We start from the raw sequence: 20376 nt of genomic DNA, 5'->3' as shown, positions 1-20376 counted from the left end.
TTAGTACGACGTACGACGTAATATCAGCTGTCCCTTGAGCGTCGTTGTAACCGGAGTCTACCGTATATTTTAAACTATATTTTTTAAAAGAAAGGTAAAATGGAGATCTTGGTTTTCTTACATCAATTGTTTTTATTACTAGGGGCTCTGGGAGCTGTAGACCTTCGCCACATGCCTAGAAAACGCAAAACTGACGTCACATTCAAACCACACAAGCCTTTTTTTGCAATTTCCTCATTTTACAAAATTTCCAAAAACTGGATAAAAAAAAATGATGTTCATCGTGCAAGTAATACCTGCTACGATATCATCAACATCAGAATTCTTAAAGGTAATGGTAATTATTGCGTAGTACGGCCATTTACTAAAAATCCTCAAAACCGGTTAATAACCGGTTAACCGGTTTTGAAGGAAAAGTCTCGGTTATTAACCGGTTTTTTAAGTTAACCGGTTTTTGCAAACCCTAATAAAGACATACCCTAGTAATGCATATTGTGAACACTTATTATTTTTCTACGCAAAAATGACAATAAAGAAATATGCTGTGTATTCAATATTTTCGTGATAAGATTTAGAAGGCTCTTGAAATTCTATTTGAGCAAACACGGAGTAAACTCAGATAAGGTAAAGCACTTAAACATAAAAGGTTACTCAGCTTAGGAGCGCTTAACGTTCTTCGCGTCTTCAAAAAATAACAGAGATAAACACAAAAAAAAACATTTCATTAACTAAGAGCTTACTGTAATGAAATTATTAAAATTCCTGTCGAGCATATAAAGTAGAACATATAAGAAAAAAGTAAATTCCTATTTGAAGTCTAAGTAACCGTTTATGTCTGGACCAGGTAGCACGACCTAAGCAAAAATGGAGTAAATACTGGTCTGTGAGCATCCGGTGTGCTATACAGGTGCTTCGAGCCAAAATAGGAGAAACCAGTGCCTTATTAGCTAGCAAACCTGTCCGCCGCTGAGCTGCGATACCGTGTTTGATATGCAAAAACGTATCTTATAAAACTAGAAATATATCCTCATTTAAATAAGAGCCATGAAAATAATTAATAATCGGTACCGTTGAAGGCTACTTTGTCCCATGCAAGACGTTTTTACTTAGCTTTGGAGCCTTATAGGTTCCCTTTTTTAGCAGGCTCGCTGACGGCAGAAAAGTAACTTAAGGTGGTATTCCACCTGTGTTTTTTTATCAAATGTGTAATTGTGTAGTTGTATTTACTCAAATGCGTAACATCTATGTAGACGCAAAGCTGTAAAGAAAAATAACACAAGGACGGAAGATCCCAGCCTCAAATGACACGAGAGATACTTGTGTTGCATCTAAAATGGCGGCACCCAGCCTTGGACAATACAAGACGACACAATCTCGTAATAAATGATAAAATCCGTTCCGAGGGTCAAGTATATCGATCACATCCAGTCCAGTGACAACGTGCCCTTTGATCGTAACCGACACAAAGATTAATTACGCCCGCATGTCTCCACTCCTCGCCATCCATCCTGCGAACGACCTGCCTTATTCATTAGTAAAATCTCACCACGGAACACGTCCTTTCAAGCCGTGACACGCTATGTAGTAGAATATGAAAACGATTCGACACACGTACGGTCTACGTTAAGAATACTGCCACGCAAATTGTAGGGACCTATATACCAGGTATTGTACCTAATGATGAAGAGGAATGAACGTCAAGAAAAACCTTTGACGAGACGAGGCTGCAGTAAACTATGATCTTCGCTTGGCATCTTAAGTGTGTTAATAGTTTTAAGAGCAGTGCGGTTACAGAAAACACGGTAATTCCGTGATGAGTAGTAATTTGTTGGAGCCATCACTTACGAAGCCCTGCAAAGCCTGGCACGTCACGCATACTGATCAGACGTCTGAGCCCGGGACTAAAATTGAGTCACGCAACAAATTGTTCACAGATCGACCAAAAAAACAAACTTCATAAACATTGGATACAGTTTATGAACTTTGAAATCCGCCAACGCGTGAGCGTGACCGTGCTACCGAAATTTTTGCGACATTTTTCAAAGGTTAGCTCTCAGAGTTGAATAATGCTGTTCAATCAGTTACATAAGAACGTCGTTTGGTATGCATTAGCTGCTATCGGTTTCAAAGGCTTCTGCGTAAAAAACACTGAATGGAGGATAACTAATTCGGGGAATGTTTTAAACCCAAAGTGGAATGCCACGGGGCGAATCCAATCGGCATCAATCGGTATCCCGAATGAATTACCATCTGCGCCTTTATTCTCCAACAAATTATATTGAGCCGCGCCGCAATAGCGAAGCGATTTCCTTAACGAGACCGTAACAAATTGAAATCCGAGATCCGAAAATACTACCCAATGTAGATTAGAGAAGAAAATGAGAACATTCTTTAGCGTAGCGAGAACTAATGTGCGCGCTAAATCGTAGGAGAAGGCTGGACCGATAGCTGCCAGATTATCGTCTCTGGGAGCAATTTGTGGGGATTTGTGGCCGACCTCTAGCCAAATAAAGCGATCGTCCGTCATTAGGCCGTGCGCCCCGCTAGACCAATTTGAGATGTCTCACGTCGTCTGTTAGGTCCAGGTGGGCTTGCCGACCTCCTGTGAGCCGCGGCGGCTAAGACGGATAGACAAAATTAAATTTCTTGTAAGCTTCTGTAAGGCTAGCGAAATTGGACGTGACTTTTGTTATTGAGTAAGACGTTATTATTTACTGAAACGGCGTAATCGCGAGGAATTAAGTTTTATGTGAAGTCAAAACACCCATCTTTATTTACTTACTACCTCCGCATAAAGTAATACAGAAAAATTGAAGTAAACACAGTGATTAAAATTAATCATGACTATTAATGGATATCATCAAATTTCGTCATAACAAAAACTATTTGGTTATTGAACCTATATTTTTAATATGTGATCTAGATAAAACTATAAAGTGACATTAAGTTCAATGAACTGTGTTTATATTATTTTTGGAAAATATTTTTAGAACATAATAATATTTAAACGTAAATATAAGCTCACTGGTGACTGTTATTTATAAAAATGTTTTTTCAAATATCAATGAAATTGAGAACTAAACATGTATGGTAAGGTGGATCAGGAAGTTATCCTTTTTTACAGATGTTCAACTTTCTTGAGACTTATTGAAATATTTAAATATGTATATGGATGTACTCATTTTAATATATAGAGACCTTTTCATAGAAATAAAACATTGACATAATTTGTCATTACAACTCGGCAACTCTAGGAATAGATATGTTGCCCAAATGTGCACTGCTTAACAGTAAGTAGATATTGAATCCTGGACTGTCAATACTGTTATTTTATGGTCAGAAACGCCATATTTCCATTTTGGTATTCACAGGTTTAACCAGCACCAACCAACCGAGTATAACCGACAATTGACATACTTGAATAATTTTTCAATACTTACAATCTAAATTTTTATATGATTTTAGCAATCTTCAGAATTTGATGTCACCTTCAACCTGCCCCATGGAGAGTGATGATAACACAAAAAATATGTTTGGATTATCTGAACAATAAGGATTTTACAAAACTGTAATTATTCAAGGCGTACTTGAAATAAGAATGATGATCAAGGTGTTACATTAAATATATCTTAAGACAAAATTACAAACATATTTATTTACATGACTGTATGTCTAGTTATTTAAAACAGCAATAACTGTTGCATGAGTCTGAAATTCAAAGGGTATTCACTATACAAAAATAGGATTGTTTGAAAATATTCTGTCATGTCCTAAATACTTTAATCACCATATACCTACCTCATTCATTTGTAAAGACTATTCAATAGTGAATTTAATTAAATGAAAGTTAATAGCTATTGTTACTTGAATCACTGAGACCTTGACCCATGTTCATATTGTTAATTGTTCTAACACATACATGCCTGTTGCCACAGCCTGATTAGTATAATATTATGCTTTCTTAGCTGTTATAAAGCAGACTACTGTTAAATAAGGCACATGCATTCAAGCGTACAAGTTTATTAAAACATAAACAAAAGTTCAATAACATAAAAGTTTAAATAGCTTCCACCAAATCACTTTCAATGACAGAAAAAGTATTGTGTGAGTTGTGCAGTAGCGCATGCAACGTTAACGAGAGGCTTGAGCAGGCTCGGAGGCGAGCGTAGGTGGCAAGGTTCTTCCTCTCACCTCGCGGGACTGGCACCTCGGACTCAAGCGGAGTCGCGGCCACCGCTGCCACCGCCGCGGCCACCCACGCCATCCACAGCACCCCCCGCATGTCCCCGAACCACATCACAACACTCCACTATCTCATTATTGGCACAACATTCACACAACTTAACCAATACGAAATCCTAACTATGCTAATAACTCCTATTGGCACGGTCATGCTTTGGGAAAATTCATGTCGCAATACCACGGCGTATCACATCATACTAAAAACGATCTATCACAACATTTTCACTAACAATCTTCTCGAAAACTATATGAATGTTGTTGAAACAAAGACAGTTGCTGCACGTCATAACATCGCTTCGCAGAACATGAGACCCGTCATATTCTAGCAACGTTTCGTTTTGCACTAATGTTGTAAAGCTACGAGTGCTTCGATGCGAAACGAAGTGACCAGACTTGTTTGTGATAACGTTCAGAAACTAGAACAATCGTTTTAAATCGATTGTTATCAGTCATCGAAAGTTTCATAGCATCGATTATTAAACGGATACGACATACGATGAGAAATTAGTTGGTATAAAATAAAAAGGAAAACCAAACAGAATTGCTTTAAATAATAGACTACTTGTAAATACGAGAACTCTTTCCTACTTTCGTAGATTTACTTAGTTTACAACTACATGGTGTATAAGATGCAACTTTTGGTAAATTTCCCTTTTGCATATTCATGCATAATCGTGCCATTTCCTCTAAATGTGGTAGTTTCATTTCAGGATCTCTTGGCATTAAATAATTATCCGCTGGTATCCACTTTCCATTAATATAATGCGCTGGTTGTGAGAAGGCACCGTCGAAATGTAAATTAAACGATCCTGAAAAAACAATATTAAGGTTGATATAAAATCAAGTAGGTATAAATTGTTTGTCACTAATAATTATTAAATGCTTAAAAACGGTATAAATTAAAAATTCATAATTACATATATCAATTAAATCGTGTTAGTAAGTATATTAAGTTGTTCGTCCAGATTTATACTTCCTTAGTAGAGCCCATTTGTATACTTATTAGTATTATGAGACAATAAGGAGTATGAAATTCTCACAAAACCAAGAAAGAAAGAAATCAGGAAACAATACGACGCGCTAGGCTGGGATTCAAATATTTAAGATAATAAGTTAATGCTATACCCACCATTACATTTTATGCCGAGACAAATTATCTCATCAGGTTCAGCACCAAAGAGCCAAAGTTTGACCACATTAACAAGACTGACGATTTTATTAATTGGTAGTTGTGATAAGCTTGCTTGTTTCTGAAAGAATATTAAAATGAATAATTGTACCTAGTGAAACTAGGTAAGTACGTATTAAGTTTGAGTACCTCTTACTTTCAGTGCACGTAATATGTATTATTTATAAAATACCTATATCCATTGAGGAAGAGGGAACTTGAGAACCAAACATATACTTACTCTCTTTTCCACGACCTTCGTCCACAAAGTATTATCAAATATCATTAAATATTCCATTGTTCTCATTTCTGGAGTAATGGAACCTATATTTAAGGTAGAATTTTTGACCCTTGTGTATCTCTTGTAAGGCTGGAATGTATTGTATTTATGTATTGTAGTTCTTATATCCACTAAGTGATTAACTCCCACAAATCCCCACACAGGAGGACAGAACATGGTTCGCATAGGCACTTCCGCTATTTCCGCTATTACTGGAGCTACCTCCAAGCCTAAATCCGAAGTCGCTACCACTATGTTATGTTTTTCAATGTTCGCCGCTTTCATTAGGATTGTTGCATTGTAACATGCTGGACCAAGATTAGGCAATAGAATACGTATATCTCGCGGTGCCGATGCATTAAGCATTAAAGCTATTTCTTCCATTATGTGCTTGTTAGCTTCTAACCAATCCCCAATAGGTAAATCCATCCTGAAAACACAACGTAACATTTAAGTCTATGGGAATATATGAACAGCTGTTCAGGCTTTACTAAAAACCTTACTTTACAGACTTTACTTACTCAAAGGGCACGTGATCCAATACTATCAAAAGGTCACAATAAGTTAGAGCAATACCAATTTTTTCAACACATTTTACTACTTTTCCAGAGTAGTTCGTTTCAATGTAACTACATTCATGTTCTATCTTATCTATAGGTGCGCTAGGGCATTCCCTATCATAGATAAATATTTTGGCTATAGTTTTAGTGCCAACCGAGAGTTCTAGTAGCTGTGATAGTAGATGTTCCGACAACTGATATCCAGCTCCTGATATACATACAACATAATCATTTTTTGATACACTTTCTGGTATCCTATGTTCTGCAGACATTTTCGACTGTACATCTTGTTTGTCCTTTTTAATTTTTGTCCGATATTGATTACAGTTTTCAGTCAAGCCTTTGAATTTAGAATCCGCCATAAAATAGTCAAATTTGTAATATGAATGGCAATAATCTAAAAACTCTGGAAGACCACCAATATAATATGGCTTACTTCCCTTCATTAAGAGTTCTTTCCAAACTAAAGGAGATCCCATGTGATGCCATTTATATTTATGATTTACCTTGGAAAGCCATGTCTGAAAAGGAATATATAGATTAGGTGGGTAGTAAAAGTTCAAATGTTTCTAATTTTGCTAGTTTGTAACTTAAAAGTAGCCCGTAATATACTTCTTACTTTCCATTCAGAAATATTTTTTTCTATACGTTCATAACAAAAGTTTGGTAGATTTTGAGAGAGATGATCCACCACCAAAATTATTTGGGCAAACTTCTCGCATTGGGATTCACCAGCAATAATTATGCGAACAACCATAACGCGTTCGTACTAACAAAATATTACAACAAACTATAACCTGAAATAAATGTGGAAAATTGACAAAACTATGACAAAACAATGACGTTTTGACATAATAACAGAAGGAGAATGCACTACACAAGCATAAACAAAGGTTGAATGTCATGTAAAATGTCGAAAAAATATTTAAAAGTAAACAACAAATTTGTGTTCGTTACACACCTCACACTCGAACTGAGAGTATGAATAAAGTATGATCCAGAATTTGACCAAATCTCTGCCTTCAAACTTCGACTGTGAGAACATAATTATATCCGATATTTTGCATCGCATACAATCGATTATTAAAATATCAAGAAATTCCATACGATTTCTGAACGAATGTCTCAGCTGATACGATGACATTTGTTTGACATTAATAGTAACACTCCATTTCAAGCAAAAAATGTTGAAGAGAAGATACGGAAAAGAATATTTTGTAATTAATTTATTCATTTTTGCAATATTACGTATACATTTTGATCAACATGGTAATAAATAGAGAATACATGTATGCAAGTTTTAAAGTTTTATTAAAAGCCATCAATTAATCGTAAACAGTAATTACAAATATGCTTGAATTGAAACGTAGCTTTATAACCTAAAGAAGTGTGGGATACAATAGTATAGTTTGTTGTTTTTTTGTTAAAAAATATTGTTTAAAATTCACAATATTTCGAAATAAGTGCTTAATTTCATCTTGGGAGAATATGGCATCGACAAGAAACTGGGGCTTCTGTGACCTATCCCTCGGTAAAAAATACGACGTCAATAAGTTATATTTCTTAGAGAGACTTGGTTACAACACAGTTGCTATAAACACGCATGTTGAAGAACCCAGTGAAGAACCAAAGAAGAAAAAGAAAAAAGGTGAAGCTAGGGAATTTCAAGACTACATACCTGCTCCGGTAGAAATTCCTGAAGATGTAAAAGAAAACTTGAAACTTCATATTCTTCAACGTGTAACAATAGAGTTCTCCGAGTCTAGCATTGCCCATAAAATTAATCGTTCTGAAAATATCAAAAAGTATGATTTTGTTGCTGTAGTGCCGAAAACATTGCAAGCTTTTCAATATGCCTGTGGCACTTTAGACATTGATATAATCAGTTTCAACCCTGAGACAAGAATACCTTTCAAAGTTAGCCGTAAACTTTACCGACAAGCTGTAGATCGAGGAATTTTCTTCGAACTCATGTACTCACCAGCTATCAGAGATACAACGGCGAGGAAAAATATTATAAGTACAGCGCACATGTACCATGCAGTTGGCAAGTCTAAAAACATAATTGTGACCAGTGGAGCGGAGGACTCTTCACAAGTTCGCGACGTGCACGACGTCATCAACTTGGGATTTATCTTAGGACTGAACAGTAGCCAGAGTCTAGAAGTTATCAGAACCAACACTAGAAAGCTGATTGTAAAGGCTGAAGGAAGAAAGTGTGGGAAACTGTATATGACTGTTAGAACTCTAACTGAAAATGATGAGAATAAAACACCTGCCTCCTGAACTCGTATTTTATAAATTTATAGCCTTTTAAAATCTTATCAAAAATTATATAATTATAATCTTATTTGTCTACAAATACAAATAGCATCACAGTTAGGAAACATTTGTACACATACATAATATTATTATTTGAAACTTCTCTTGATCTAAGTATGTTGTCTGGTCAATTATTCTGACTTTTCTGGTTCAATCTTCTCAGTTATGGTCAAATCTGCTGATGCTCGTGGATTCACTGCAGTCAACTCTATTGATGGGTCATCTTCAGGAATTGTAAATAGCTCTGCTACCCATTTGAATCTGGATAATAAAAAAATCTATGTTTGAAAATTGCCATTTGGGAACCTATGAGACTGAATATCAAATAGAGACTCTAGCTGTACATGTGATATTTCTCAGAATCAGTGTAATATCTTATAGATATAATTTGTATAACTGTAAGTTTCATACTAGCTGCTCATTAAGCACATATCAACATCAGTATGCTCATGTAACATCAGTAAGGAGAATCAAAATCATACTCAATAACTCATCCCTCTATTTTGGATTCCAGTAGGTACTAGCAAGAGACAAACACAGTATGATGTTCTCTGTCGACGATTTCAATGCGAGGCCTGGATTCTGGGCCAAACTAAAATAGCTGACTTGTTAACACCTGCACAAGCACACCCAAGCACGAGTTGCATTGCTGTGCGTAACTGCGTACTTGAATTATGCTAGAGTGGTTTTGGGATGCAGTCTATAAACTACTAGTGCTAAGGCTAGCGCCTAGATATTATGTTATCATCATTGGCCACAGCATCTGTTGTTGACATTTGATCTGGTTTTACATAGGAGAACTACATAATTTTAAGTTGCTTGACTGCCAAGGCTTGGAAAAACGTAAATCAACCTTTAAATTAGGACCCATTTATGAGCCTGATTATTCGTAGACCTAGCAGAATGGGGCACTGTATTGGGCATATTTAAATGTTGACATAGTAACTAGGAGTATAATTTTTTAAATGATAGTAGTTTTTCCAAGTCTTGCTTTTTCAACTCCCTGTGTACTTCGAAGCGAATGACTCTTAAGTTGTGTTATCAGTGTGATGTTTGTGATGATGTTTTGTTGTATGGGTGAAGCAATGAATGAGTGTTTGTCCTAGACAGAGTACTTATCGAGTTGGTTGGGTTAAATAAAACATTTCATACTTTTCATTAATGTATTATTTTCAAATGCAATCTCAACGTTTGGTACAGGTAATACAAAATGTATAAAATATGCACACGAAATTTTAAAAATAATATTCACAACACAATTTTCACACACAAAACTTACATAAGCAACATCCTACTGACTGATATATTTAAGGCTGCTTTCAAAAAAAACGTCAAAATAATGTAAAATTGATAGTTTTAGTCGGTGAAATACTACACTTTCCGTTATCCAATAGATTTATTTGATTCAAATTTCAGTTAGAGCTTAGAGCATCTTATTATCTTGATTTTTATAAGACTGGATTTTTGAAAACCAAGTCACTAAATTAATTATGAATTTTTCTCTAATGCACGTTTAGAAAAACTCACGTATAGAGCTGAATTAGTCGATCTTATTTGTAAAATTTGGTAAATTTTGATTACTATAACAGGTAAATTTATAATTCGTATATCCTGTACTACAATCTTCTAAGACTACATTTTTAGTATAAAGTTTTAAAAAAAAGTAAACGAGGCTAAGACGAATTCAATTTTTTTCAGAAATTACCTAAAATTAAGTGACAATTTCTTTGAAAATCTACATCACATCGAAATAATTTTTGTAGTTAATTAATCTGCAACGTTTACTTAAATTTCTGTTATGCCTTAGTGATTATAAATTGCTATTACTTATTTTTGGCAATTTTTTGAAAACGAGCCTTCACCGGTACAATTATTACCACTTTTGGACATTTTCTCATATTTTGTTAGACCAAGTAGAAAAAGTCCTATAATGTGATGTATATTTGTAAACAACTCGCAAAGCCCTTTAATTTGATACCACACATGGTATGTATGATCAAGCGCTCAGTTGCGATTTCACTGTTTTTCACACGAAAGCCCTCTTAAGAATATATAATCTGTTTTATGAAGGATTATAATTTAGTTTCAAGAAATACTTAGTTGGTAGCACCACTGGCTTTATTTGCTGACTACATTGCAACTTCTAACAGAATAGATATTATTACAACTGCTCTATATTATAGTTGATTATAACATTTCATTGTGATATACTCGTAGATATTTAACAATTAGTATTATTATCATATTATTGCTGATGTTAAAATTACATTATATCAGGCAATCTAGGAAGTACAATGCCTTAATTTTCAGCTACAATGTCTTATGTTAAAGTGAATACATGGGTTAGTAATGATAGCAATGAGAAGCTTTGTTAATTCACAAAATCACGTCAAGTATGGTTACTAGAAACCCTTTGTAAGGAGATTCAACTTGACTAGAAAATAAATTAGCCTCCAAACTTAATGCCTTTTTGATTGAGCAAACTGAAAAACAGTCTTGTAATGTCTTTTTCCGTTTAAATATTTGCCAGATGTCGCTTAATGCAAGCACTTAAATAATACTCTAATTTGTGGCATTCATTTGTGTCAAATATACTACATAATTAAATTCATTCATATTTAAAATACCACAAAAGATAATGTCATGGCAGAAATTAGTAACTCATGTTCATACACAATTAAAACTAAATTTCATTACATCAAACAATATCTGCACAATGTTGAATACATTTAACCACACTAATAACAAAATAAATAATCTCCACAAATTAATCACACCTATTTAACAAAATTCAGTCTCATTGGTCATAAAAAACAATTTATTACCTAATGTGTCTTTCCTCAAAAACTTAAAATTTAATAAAATACATGTTAATAAAATAAAATTAGTAATCGTGGAATAGGAATCAAAATTATAGATTAAATGCTTGGGTCTATACATTATAGCATCTACATTAAATACTATGTAGCAACCAATTGGTTTCACTAATTAATTATACTGACAATATATTTCGCACATATCAAATGCATTCGTTTTTGTTTAACAATTTGAACAATTACTATGCAAAGACAAGCAAATAATAAAGACGTCTCAGTCGTATTTTATTATGGCGCAAGGACCTCTCTAGGCTCTCTAATACTGCCTTATTTTACAGCGTTCATTTCTGGAATTGTGTATTGATATTAATAGTCTTTATTATCCACTCCTCTCTTTATATCGAAGCTGCCTAAATCGTAAAATAACAAGGTCAGGTGGGGTAAGATTAAGATACCTATATTCGTAACATTCTCAACACCAACTGTTTATTTTCCAGTCGGTACACATACCAGACACACGTTAGGCCATTCAATCTCATACAAGCTACTCAGTTCGATTCATTGTTCTTACTTTATTGATACGTTTCTCTGCCTACCATCACACTAAGTAATATCACGAGTTGGAGCCAACAACAGTCCTTTATATTACATGCCTCAGCTTTTGGCTTTCTTTCCCTTTCAAGGCTTGAACCACTAATGTGATCTTAGTAACTTTAGTTTTGATGATTCAAGCCATCTGACCCTCAATTCAATACACTACCGCATTTGAACATTACAATGATATTTTAAGAGAATTATCGCATTCTAATTAATTTCGGAAAGGGTCTGTTTTATCAGCAATAAAGACGAATTCTGAAATTTCCACATTTAGTTTACAAAAAACATCAAGGCCTTTCCATCTCTAATTCTTACAGATAGTGCATAATAGTTTTCCATCGTAATTTCTCGGAAACATTTGTTTTGTCGTGCTCAACGTTCTTGTACTGAGGTCGAAATATCATGACATGATACGAAACAAACGAAAAGTTTCTGCGAAATTCGAAGGATAAACATGTCGCACTGCATCTGTACAATAATTCGTCCGTATTGCAGATAAGGCAGAGTATAAGACCAGTAGTAACTCTCCTAACAAACGTACGCCGCGCGGTATGTATGTGTGCGCGCCGCAGATGAGAATGAACGAGAATGAATCTTTCTCATCCGTTTACATATATTGCGTACTGTATACATGGCGCACACACATACATACCGCGAGCCGTACGTTTGTTACAAGACTGGCTGCCAAGTACGCTTGCGCGATAAAGCCTATCAAGTCAGGCCGTCCTTTTCGCACTGTTTGTAAGCGAAGCGATAAGGTTTATCTGGGGCCCATTTCTCAAAACTGAAAGTTACAAGCGGAAGTCTCTTTCCAACCTTCAGTTTTGAGAAATGGGCCACTGGTCTTATACTGTGGCATGACCCTTTAACTGTACAGCGCCACCTAGTTGTTGAGAAAAGACACGCAATGCGCGACAGTGTTGACGTTTTCCACCAACCTGTTGTAGAGCTCTCGCCGCACGGACGCCGTGAACTTGGAGACGAGGCAGAGCGTGGCGATGGCGGCGAAGATAGCGTTGTACAGCATCACGAGCTTGAAGTTACCGAGCCACTCGATGCGGCCAAACTCGCCGAGGAGGTCGAAGTTTGTTATACCTGCAATAGAAATAAGTGTACTTGTTTAATAAGGTGATATCTAATATTTAAATGCCGCTGGCAGGCCGCTTAGCAGCCTAGATCCGCCCGAGAGAGGTCTAACGTCTATCTCTCTCAATCGGAAGGTAAATAATTGGCGGGAAGTAGCACAGAACATGGGACACAGAGATCACACAGAGGCGTTTGTATGAAAGGTTAAAGCATCCGTCACACATATAGCGTTTTGATAGCGTAACGCAATGCGCTCGCAATCCGTGCTCGTTAGTTCCCGCCGGCGTCCGCTGGGCGCAACGCCAGCGTCCGTCCGGCTTGGTCCGGCGCACCGCTGTCATTGCGCTCCGCTCACGCTCCGCCTACGCTCCACCTACGCTCTCAAAACGCGCATGTGTGGCCGAGCTTTAAATCTCATTTTACGCACGTGACGTTTTTCATCATACATACAGGCCCATTCACGAGAGTTTGCACGAATGGAACAAATGAGTCGCGGCGTCACAGACACGAGCGGGTGTAGGCTGTCTCTGTCTCACCTAGTATCTTGGCCAGCAGCGGCATGGCGGTGGATATAGCCAGCGACACGCCGCACAGCGCGATGATCCGCGGCAGCGGCGTCAGACACGAGCGGGTGTAGGCTGTCTCTGTCTCACCTAGTATCTTGGCCAGCAGCGGCATGGCGGTGGATATAGCCAGCGACACGCCGCACAGCGCGATGATCCGCGGCAGCGGCGTCAGACACGAGCGGGTGTAGGCTGTCTCTGTCTCACCTAGTATCTTGGCCAGCAGCGGCATGGCGGTGGATATAGCCAGCGACACGCCGCACAGCGCGATGATCCGCGGCAGCGGCGTCAGACACGAGCGGGTGTAGGCTGTCTCTGTCTCACCTAGTATCTTGGCCAGCAGCGGCATGGCGGTGGATATAGCCAGCGACACGCCGCACAGCGCGATGATCCGCGGCAGCGGCGTCAGACACGAGCGGGTGTAGGCTGTCTCTGTCTCACCTAGTATCTTGGCCAGCAGCGGCATGGCGGTGGATATAGCCAGCGACACGCCGCACAGCGCGATGATCCGCGGCAGCGGCGTCAGACACGAGCGGGTGTAGGCTGTCTCTGTCTCACCTAGTATCTTGGCCAGCAGCGGCATGGCGGTGGATATAGCCAGCGACACGCCGCACAGCGCGATGATGCGCGGCAGCGGCGTCAGACACGAGCGGGTGTAGGCTGTCTCTGTCTCACCTAGTATCTTGGCCAGCAGCGGCATGGCGGTGGATATAGCCAGCGACACGCCGCACAGCGCGATGATCCGCGGCAGCGGCGTCAGACACGAGCGGGTGTAGGCTGTCTCTGTCTCACCTAGTATCTTGGCCAGCAGCGGCATGGCGGTGGATATAGCCAGCGACACGCCGCACAGCGCGATGATCCGCGGCAGCGGCGTCAGACACGAGCGGGTGTAGGCTGTCTCTGTCTCACCTAGTATCTTGGCCAGCAGCGGCATGGCGGTGGATATAGCCAGCGACACGCCGCACAGCGCGATGATCCGCGGCAGCGGCGTCAGACACGAGCGGGTGTAGGCTGTCTCTGTCTCACCTAGTATCTTGGCCAGCAGCGGCATGGCGGTGGATATAGCCAGCGACACGCCGCACAGCGCGATGATCCGCGGCAGCGGCGTCAGACACGAGCGGGTGTAGGCTGTCTCTGTCTCACCTAGTATCTTGGCCAGCAGCGGCATGGCGGTGGATATAGCCAGCGACACGCCGCACAGCGCGATGATCCGCGGCAGCGGCGTGCGTTGCGCGCGCGGCGTCACGCCCAACGCTCGGACGCCGAGGCTCAGCCCCGTCACGGACGACACGTAGAGGTAAAGGATCAGGAACGTCTCGAGCGTCGCTCCCGCCCAGCCCAGCTTGGATAGCGAGGCTATGCCCAGTGTGAATTGTTCCAACTGAAAAAGAAAAGAGTGATATGTTATTGGGGGAGGTATGAAATTAGGTGTATACATTATGATTTGTCTTCTCAATAGCCATGTCGCAATGTCTTTGATTTTAGATTATTGTCTTGAGCGCTATTTTGCGAAACTGCTGATTATGCTCATCCAATAAGTACAGGAAAGAAAATTGTATTTGAGCGAATTAAGGCAATTAAGAACAATAAATCTTGAGTAAACATCAAGTTGAGATAGACTTTTTCATTTTATAAAAAGGTAGGAAGGTATAATTTAATTATAAACTTCTCATGGAATCCATTGAATGAAAAAACCTACGCTTGTGAAAGAAGTATGCTTATCTATAGCCATTAAGGCCATTAACCCAAATACCCTAAATAGCTCTGGTGGATTAGATAGGCTATCTAGATTGGATGCGCTGGCTTGGCTTCGACAATTCTTCTATTTTGGTCTAGACGTATTCATTAAGATGACCTTTAGGATAACTTTAATTTACTTTGGTATAAATAACTTTTATCATCAAACAGCCTTGAAGGTAAGACAAGACAATGTATTTGATATTAAGTCGTGCTCATTTGAAGCTGGTAATATTTGCCTGTATTTTTACAAGATTTTATTCTACTTGCCTTGTTAGTGTGCGTCAAAACGTAGAAGCTAAATTTGACCCACTTCCCGGTTTCCGATTGAGCTTACATTTTGCACGCATATAAAAATCACGTGACAGTGCAATATTATGGTATCATGGAGCTGATCTGATGATGGAGCAGAAAGGTGGTCATAGGAACTCTGTCATGAAACGTCGTACCCCATCGAGTAGGGGTTTTTTAGAAACGTCTCGGAAAGCAGTAGATGACTGTTGAAAGAAAGGTACAGTCGCCGATAAAAGCTTGTGCCAAAAATGGAATTTTTGCAAAAAACTTATTACTAGTAGGAGTACCTACGTTAGACGTGAATTTCAATCTCCAATCAGCTACACCTTCGGCTTTTAAGCTTCTTTTTTATTAAAATTCCTAGGCGCAAACTATTGCACTGACAAAATCTACTCTATGTGAAACTGTGCGCACAAACATAGCAAGACCCAAGGGATGCCCAAAATACGCCGGTCTACAGTACTGTACTAAGCCTCGGCTTCCTTTTGACGGGCCGCATTGCCAGATCCACACTTTGAAAAGCACCTGCGTACTCCAGAGTATATAACGTAACTTACCCGTGTACTCAGCGGCAGCGCCTTGATCCCGATGAGCAGTTCTAGAGTGTTCTGTATGACCATGAGCACAGTGATGGCCGTCAGCGCCAGCAGAAGCAACATCGCCAATGGATACACTACGTTGCGTTGGAACGACGACGTCTTGCGTTTGTTCTCCACTTCCTGGGGAATTTATAACATTGATTAAAAATTGCAGATTGAGAAACAGGAAAGGTGAGAAATGAACGCCCGCATGGGGGCGATTTTTGAATCTCGAATACGGGATTTTGTCACTAAAATACCGGTTAAAAACGGTGACTTGCTTATTATTTTCAGTGACAATTTTCTGAATTCGAACGCGTGAGACTCAAAAATCGGCCCCCAGAGGTATAAATGCCGTCATAACCACTTCCAAGATCTTATTATAGTAGAAATGTGATGATCTTCTATTCTTTATCAACATATTCTACATCACTGAACTGGAATATTAGGTACATTCTAAAAAATTGGTGCACCCTACGCTTCATCTCTATTTTCATGTCTGACTTAGGAGAAGAATTATAAAAATGCTCTATACAATACAAACTATTTTTGTTCTCACATTTGTCATATAAGAATATTTGCAATGCAACCAAAGTAGGCCTGCACCTGCGCTTTTTACGAAAGCTGGATCATAACTATTTAATCCATACTAATATTATAAATGGGAAAGTGTGTGTGTCTGTTTGTTTGTCCGTCTTTCACGGCAAAACGGAGCGACGAATTGACGTGATTTTTTAAGTGGAGATAGTTGAAGGGATGGAGAGTGACATAGGCTTATTTTTGTCTCCTTCTAACGCGAGCAAAGCCACGGGAAAAAAACTAGTTCATAATAGTCTGTAAAAATACTCTCATAGTGTCGAAATCGAATTAAAAGCATGTGGTACAACATCTCCCCCGTATTACTCGTAAATGTAAACTCAATCAAAGCGTTCCACCAGCTTACATACACGTTGAAGATACAAGAGAAATATTTTCAAAACATTCAACTTCACGTATTATGTCACGGAATACCAAGAATCATTATTTCTTATTGAATGGCGAATGGCCTTTCTGCCACACATGAATGGGTAATTGTACGAATAGGAACATTTCATTAATGATAATAGGGATTATGAAATGAATTAGGAACGTCAAATATGTATCATATGTATGTTGTAATGTTTTGAAAAGAATTAAGTTGCCCGCCGAGTTTCTTGCCGGTCCCATAGTGGATACCCCCCTCCCAACTGAGGGGGGACTGAAATCTTCTCGAGGCTGAGGCGTAGGGTTAGAGCCGGCGTAGCTTTATTTGACGTTCATATGCGCATTGTAATATGCCTACTTGAAAAATAAATTTTTCATTTCATTTCATTTTCATTTTCATTTATTTATATTGTATATGGTTAGATGGAGCAAATAGAGGAACATTGCGTCAAGAAAAAAACTTGTTCTTGTGGGTATAGAGTAGCGGGTTGCCCTAAAGAGCGCTTGTGCGGTGCCCTCCGAGGCTGCACTCCCAGAAATAATCACAATTAAACCAAGATTAAACTATAGTAATACATCAATTATGGTACCTCAAATTGATGTATAAAAACTATCGCAAAAAGTGCAATTAAACAAACAGTATTTATTAATCCGCCAACTCCCTTTCTACAACTTCATACGCACGGCACTCAACGGAGCGCTTTGAATTGCGCTCCTATGGAAAAATATTCAGTAGGTACATTCTCTATAATACGAAATTCAGTAAGAGCGAAAGAGAAGTTAAGTTGCCACAGCTCCGCGCGTGAGACAGAAGATTATCTATGAAATATCTGGAGCGTCGCGCTTGGGGACGTTTGACCACAGAGCTATATCAAGATAGAAAGAAAAAGTATCCTATGTAGTACCGCGAACGAGTCTGCTCGACGATTGAATGTCAAATTGGCTTTAATTTGACGAGCTCGATTTGGCGTGCGTTCAAAACGAGCGATATATAAACATGAAATAAATGTTATAATAATGTGTGTAATGAAAATAATTTGATTTGTTCTTAGAGTACGAGCAATGTAAAAATAAGTAATGAATTCAAATCAAACTGTCAAGTCAACTCACATTCGTGACGTCAAGTATCAATCTACTTATCTATCTATTTATTCAACAAATTAAAAAATATACTACAAAAATTAAACTACAAATACATTCATGCAAAAATCTTAAACTAACTTACATATATTATAAATATTCTAAACTACATCATTAATAATTAACTAGGATAATCCAATTATAATAAAAACACCAATCAATGGGAAATTTTATTACACCATCGGTCTCCCTGTCAAGCGGCAAGCTTTTAACTTCTATCTCGATATAGTTCTGTGCGTTTGTCCTTGATTACCGTCTCGGGTTCACCGCGCAGGCGCGAAGTGCGCCGCGGTGGCGGTTCCCCTCGGTCATCCGACGGCGACCTGCGTATTTCGTGTGCTATTTTGTTACAACTTGTTGGTAAACACTAGATAAACACGTTTAATTACTGACTTATTTTGAAACCGCATAATCAAATTGTTTTAATTGCAAGTGCGTGAGAATGGATGGATACAACGTGACATTAATAAAAGAGTGTGAAAAAACTTTTGCAGCCCGATTAGAATTAAAAGCTAACGGACCACCGCGGCCCGACCTTAAACTTACGCAAATATGTTCTTCAAAAACCAAAACTTTCACACGTGTTTTTAAAACGGAGCAGTATGAAAAAACACCGTGGTTATGTGGATGTGACAAAAGTGACAAACTGTATTGTTTTCCATGTCTTTTATTTGGAACTGGCGCGGACGGCGAAGGTGGTGAATCTGCATGGACCGAAACCGGTGTCAGTGACTTATCACATCTTTCGATAAAAATAAAAAAACATTCACAATCCCGAATTCATTTACTAAATGAACTGCAGTTGGCGTCTATCGGTCGGCAGGATATACGCAAGGCTTTAGATTCAGCGAATCGGAAATCCATACAAGAATTCAATGACCGGGTAGATGAAAATCGGCATATTTTGCGACGATTAATTGATTGTGTGGTATTCTGTGGTGCTTTTCAAGTTGCTTTGCAAGGGCATGACGAGTCAACACAATCCCTAAATCCAGGAATATATAGAGGTTTGGTGGATTTTGTAGCTGAGATTGATATGGCTGTGAAACAACATTTGACCAGCAGCTCCGTTTTCAAAGGCACGTCCAAGTCAATTCAAAACGATATTCTGGATGCTATTTACGAGGTCTGTATAAGCGAAATACAAGATCAAATTAGAAAATCTGAGTTCATTGCGATACAGGCAGATGAAACCACTGACTGTTCCACAGTTCAACAGTTAGTGTTCATAGTGAGGTATGTACATGATGGCAAAATATATGAGAGATTTATTAAGTATCTGCAACCTAAAGTGCACACGGCGGATTTAATAGCAGCCGAAATAATACAAGAACTGGAATCGTTAAAAATCGATAAAAAATTAATTGGGCAATCTTACGACGGAGCTTCAGTTATGAGTGGAAATTTAAATGGAGTTCAAAAATTTGTAAGAGACAAGTACCCATACGCTTATTATGTGCATTGCTATGCGCACCAACTCAATCTGATATTAGAAAGAGGTGCTTCGATTAACTATACCATAAGGAGTTTTTTTGCAACCTTCACGCGTTTCCCTCGTTTTTCACGCATTCGCCGAAACGATCTGAATTTTTAAAGGAAATCGTCAACCGTAAAATACCAGCTGCGCCATTGACTAGATGGAATCATAATTCACGAACAGTCATAGTTGTGCACGATAACGTGGAGCCCTTGAAAGAGTGTATGGAAGCCATTATGGAGTCTCCAAACTGCGACTCTAATACATTTAACCAAGCTCAATCGCTCCTCTCGTATTTAAACAATGAAGATTTTTTGGACTGGCTTGACTTTTTCGCAACACTGATGCCTCACTGCGAAACATTGTTTAAATTTCTTCAAAGTCGATCCATTGACTCGATTAAAATTGATGATAAAGTCAGCAAATTTGAGAAAACTGTAGAAGAGTTGAGAAATGCGGTCCCGCCACCATCGCCTAAGAAAAAACGCCGACGAAATAATCTCGACCATTCGATAACGCGAAAGGAGATCTGTGACGTAATAACAGCACAAAT

At 38.6% G+C, this 20376-nt stretch overlaps 2 protein-coding genes across 2 annotated transcripts in view; one reads left to right on the top strand and one right to left on the bottom strand.

Annotated features, from left to right (window-relative positions):
• Positions 1 to 20376, bottom strand: part of LOC125242533 — a 482853-nt gene that overhangs the window by 431905 nt on the left and 30572 nt on the right. The gene's annotated exons all lie outside the window — the stretch shown is intronic.
• Positions 7551 to 8691, top strand: LOC125242536 (ribonuclease P protein subunit p30-like). Its single transcript, XM_048151290.1, has one exon. The coding sequence runs from the start codon at positions 7739 to 7741 to the stop codon at positions 8534 to 8536; it is 798 nt and encodes a 265-aa protein (XP_048007247.1). The 5' UTR covers positions 7551 to 7738; the 3' UTR covers positions 8537 to 8691.

This window comes from Leguminivora glycinivorella, chromosome 3 (assembly GCF_023078275.1).
Source record: "Leguminivora glycinivorella isolate SPB_JAAS2020 chromosome 3, LegGlyc_1.1, whole genome shotgun sequence".
In the NCBI taxonomy this organism is placed as follows: Eukaryota; Metazoa; Arthropoda; class Insecta; order Lepidoptera; family Tortricidae; genus Leguminivora; species Leguminivora glycinivorella.
The sequence above is the reverse complement of the archived record's forward strand: the minus strand, read 5'-3'. Positions and strand labels throughout refer to the sequence as shown.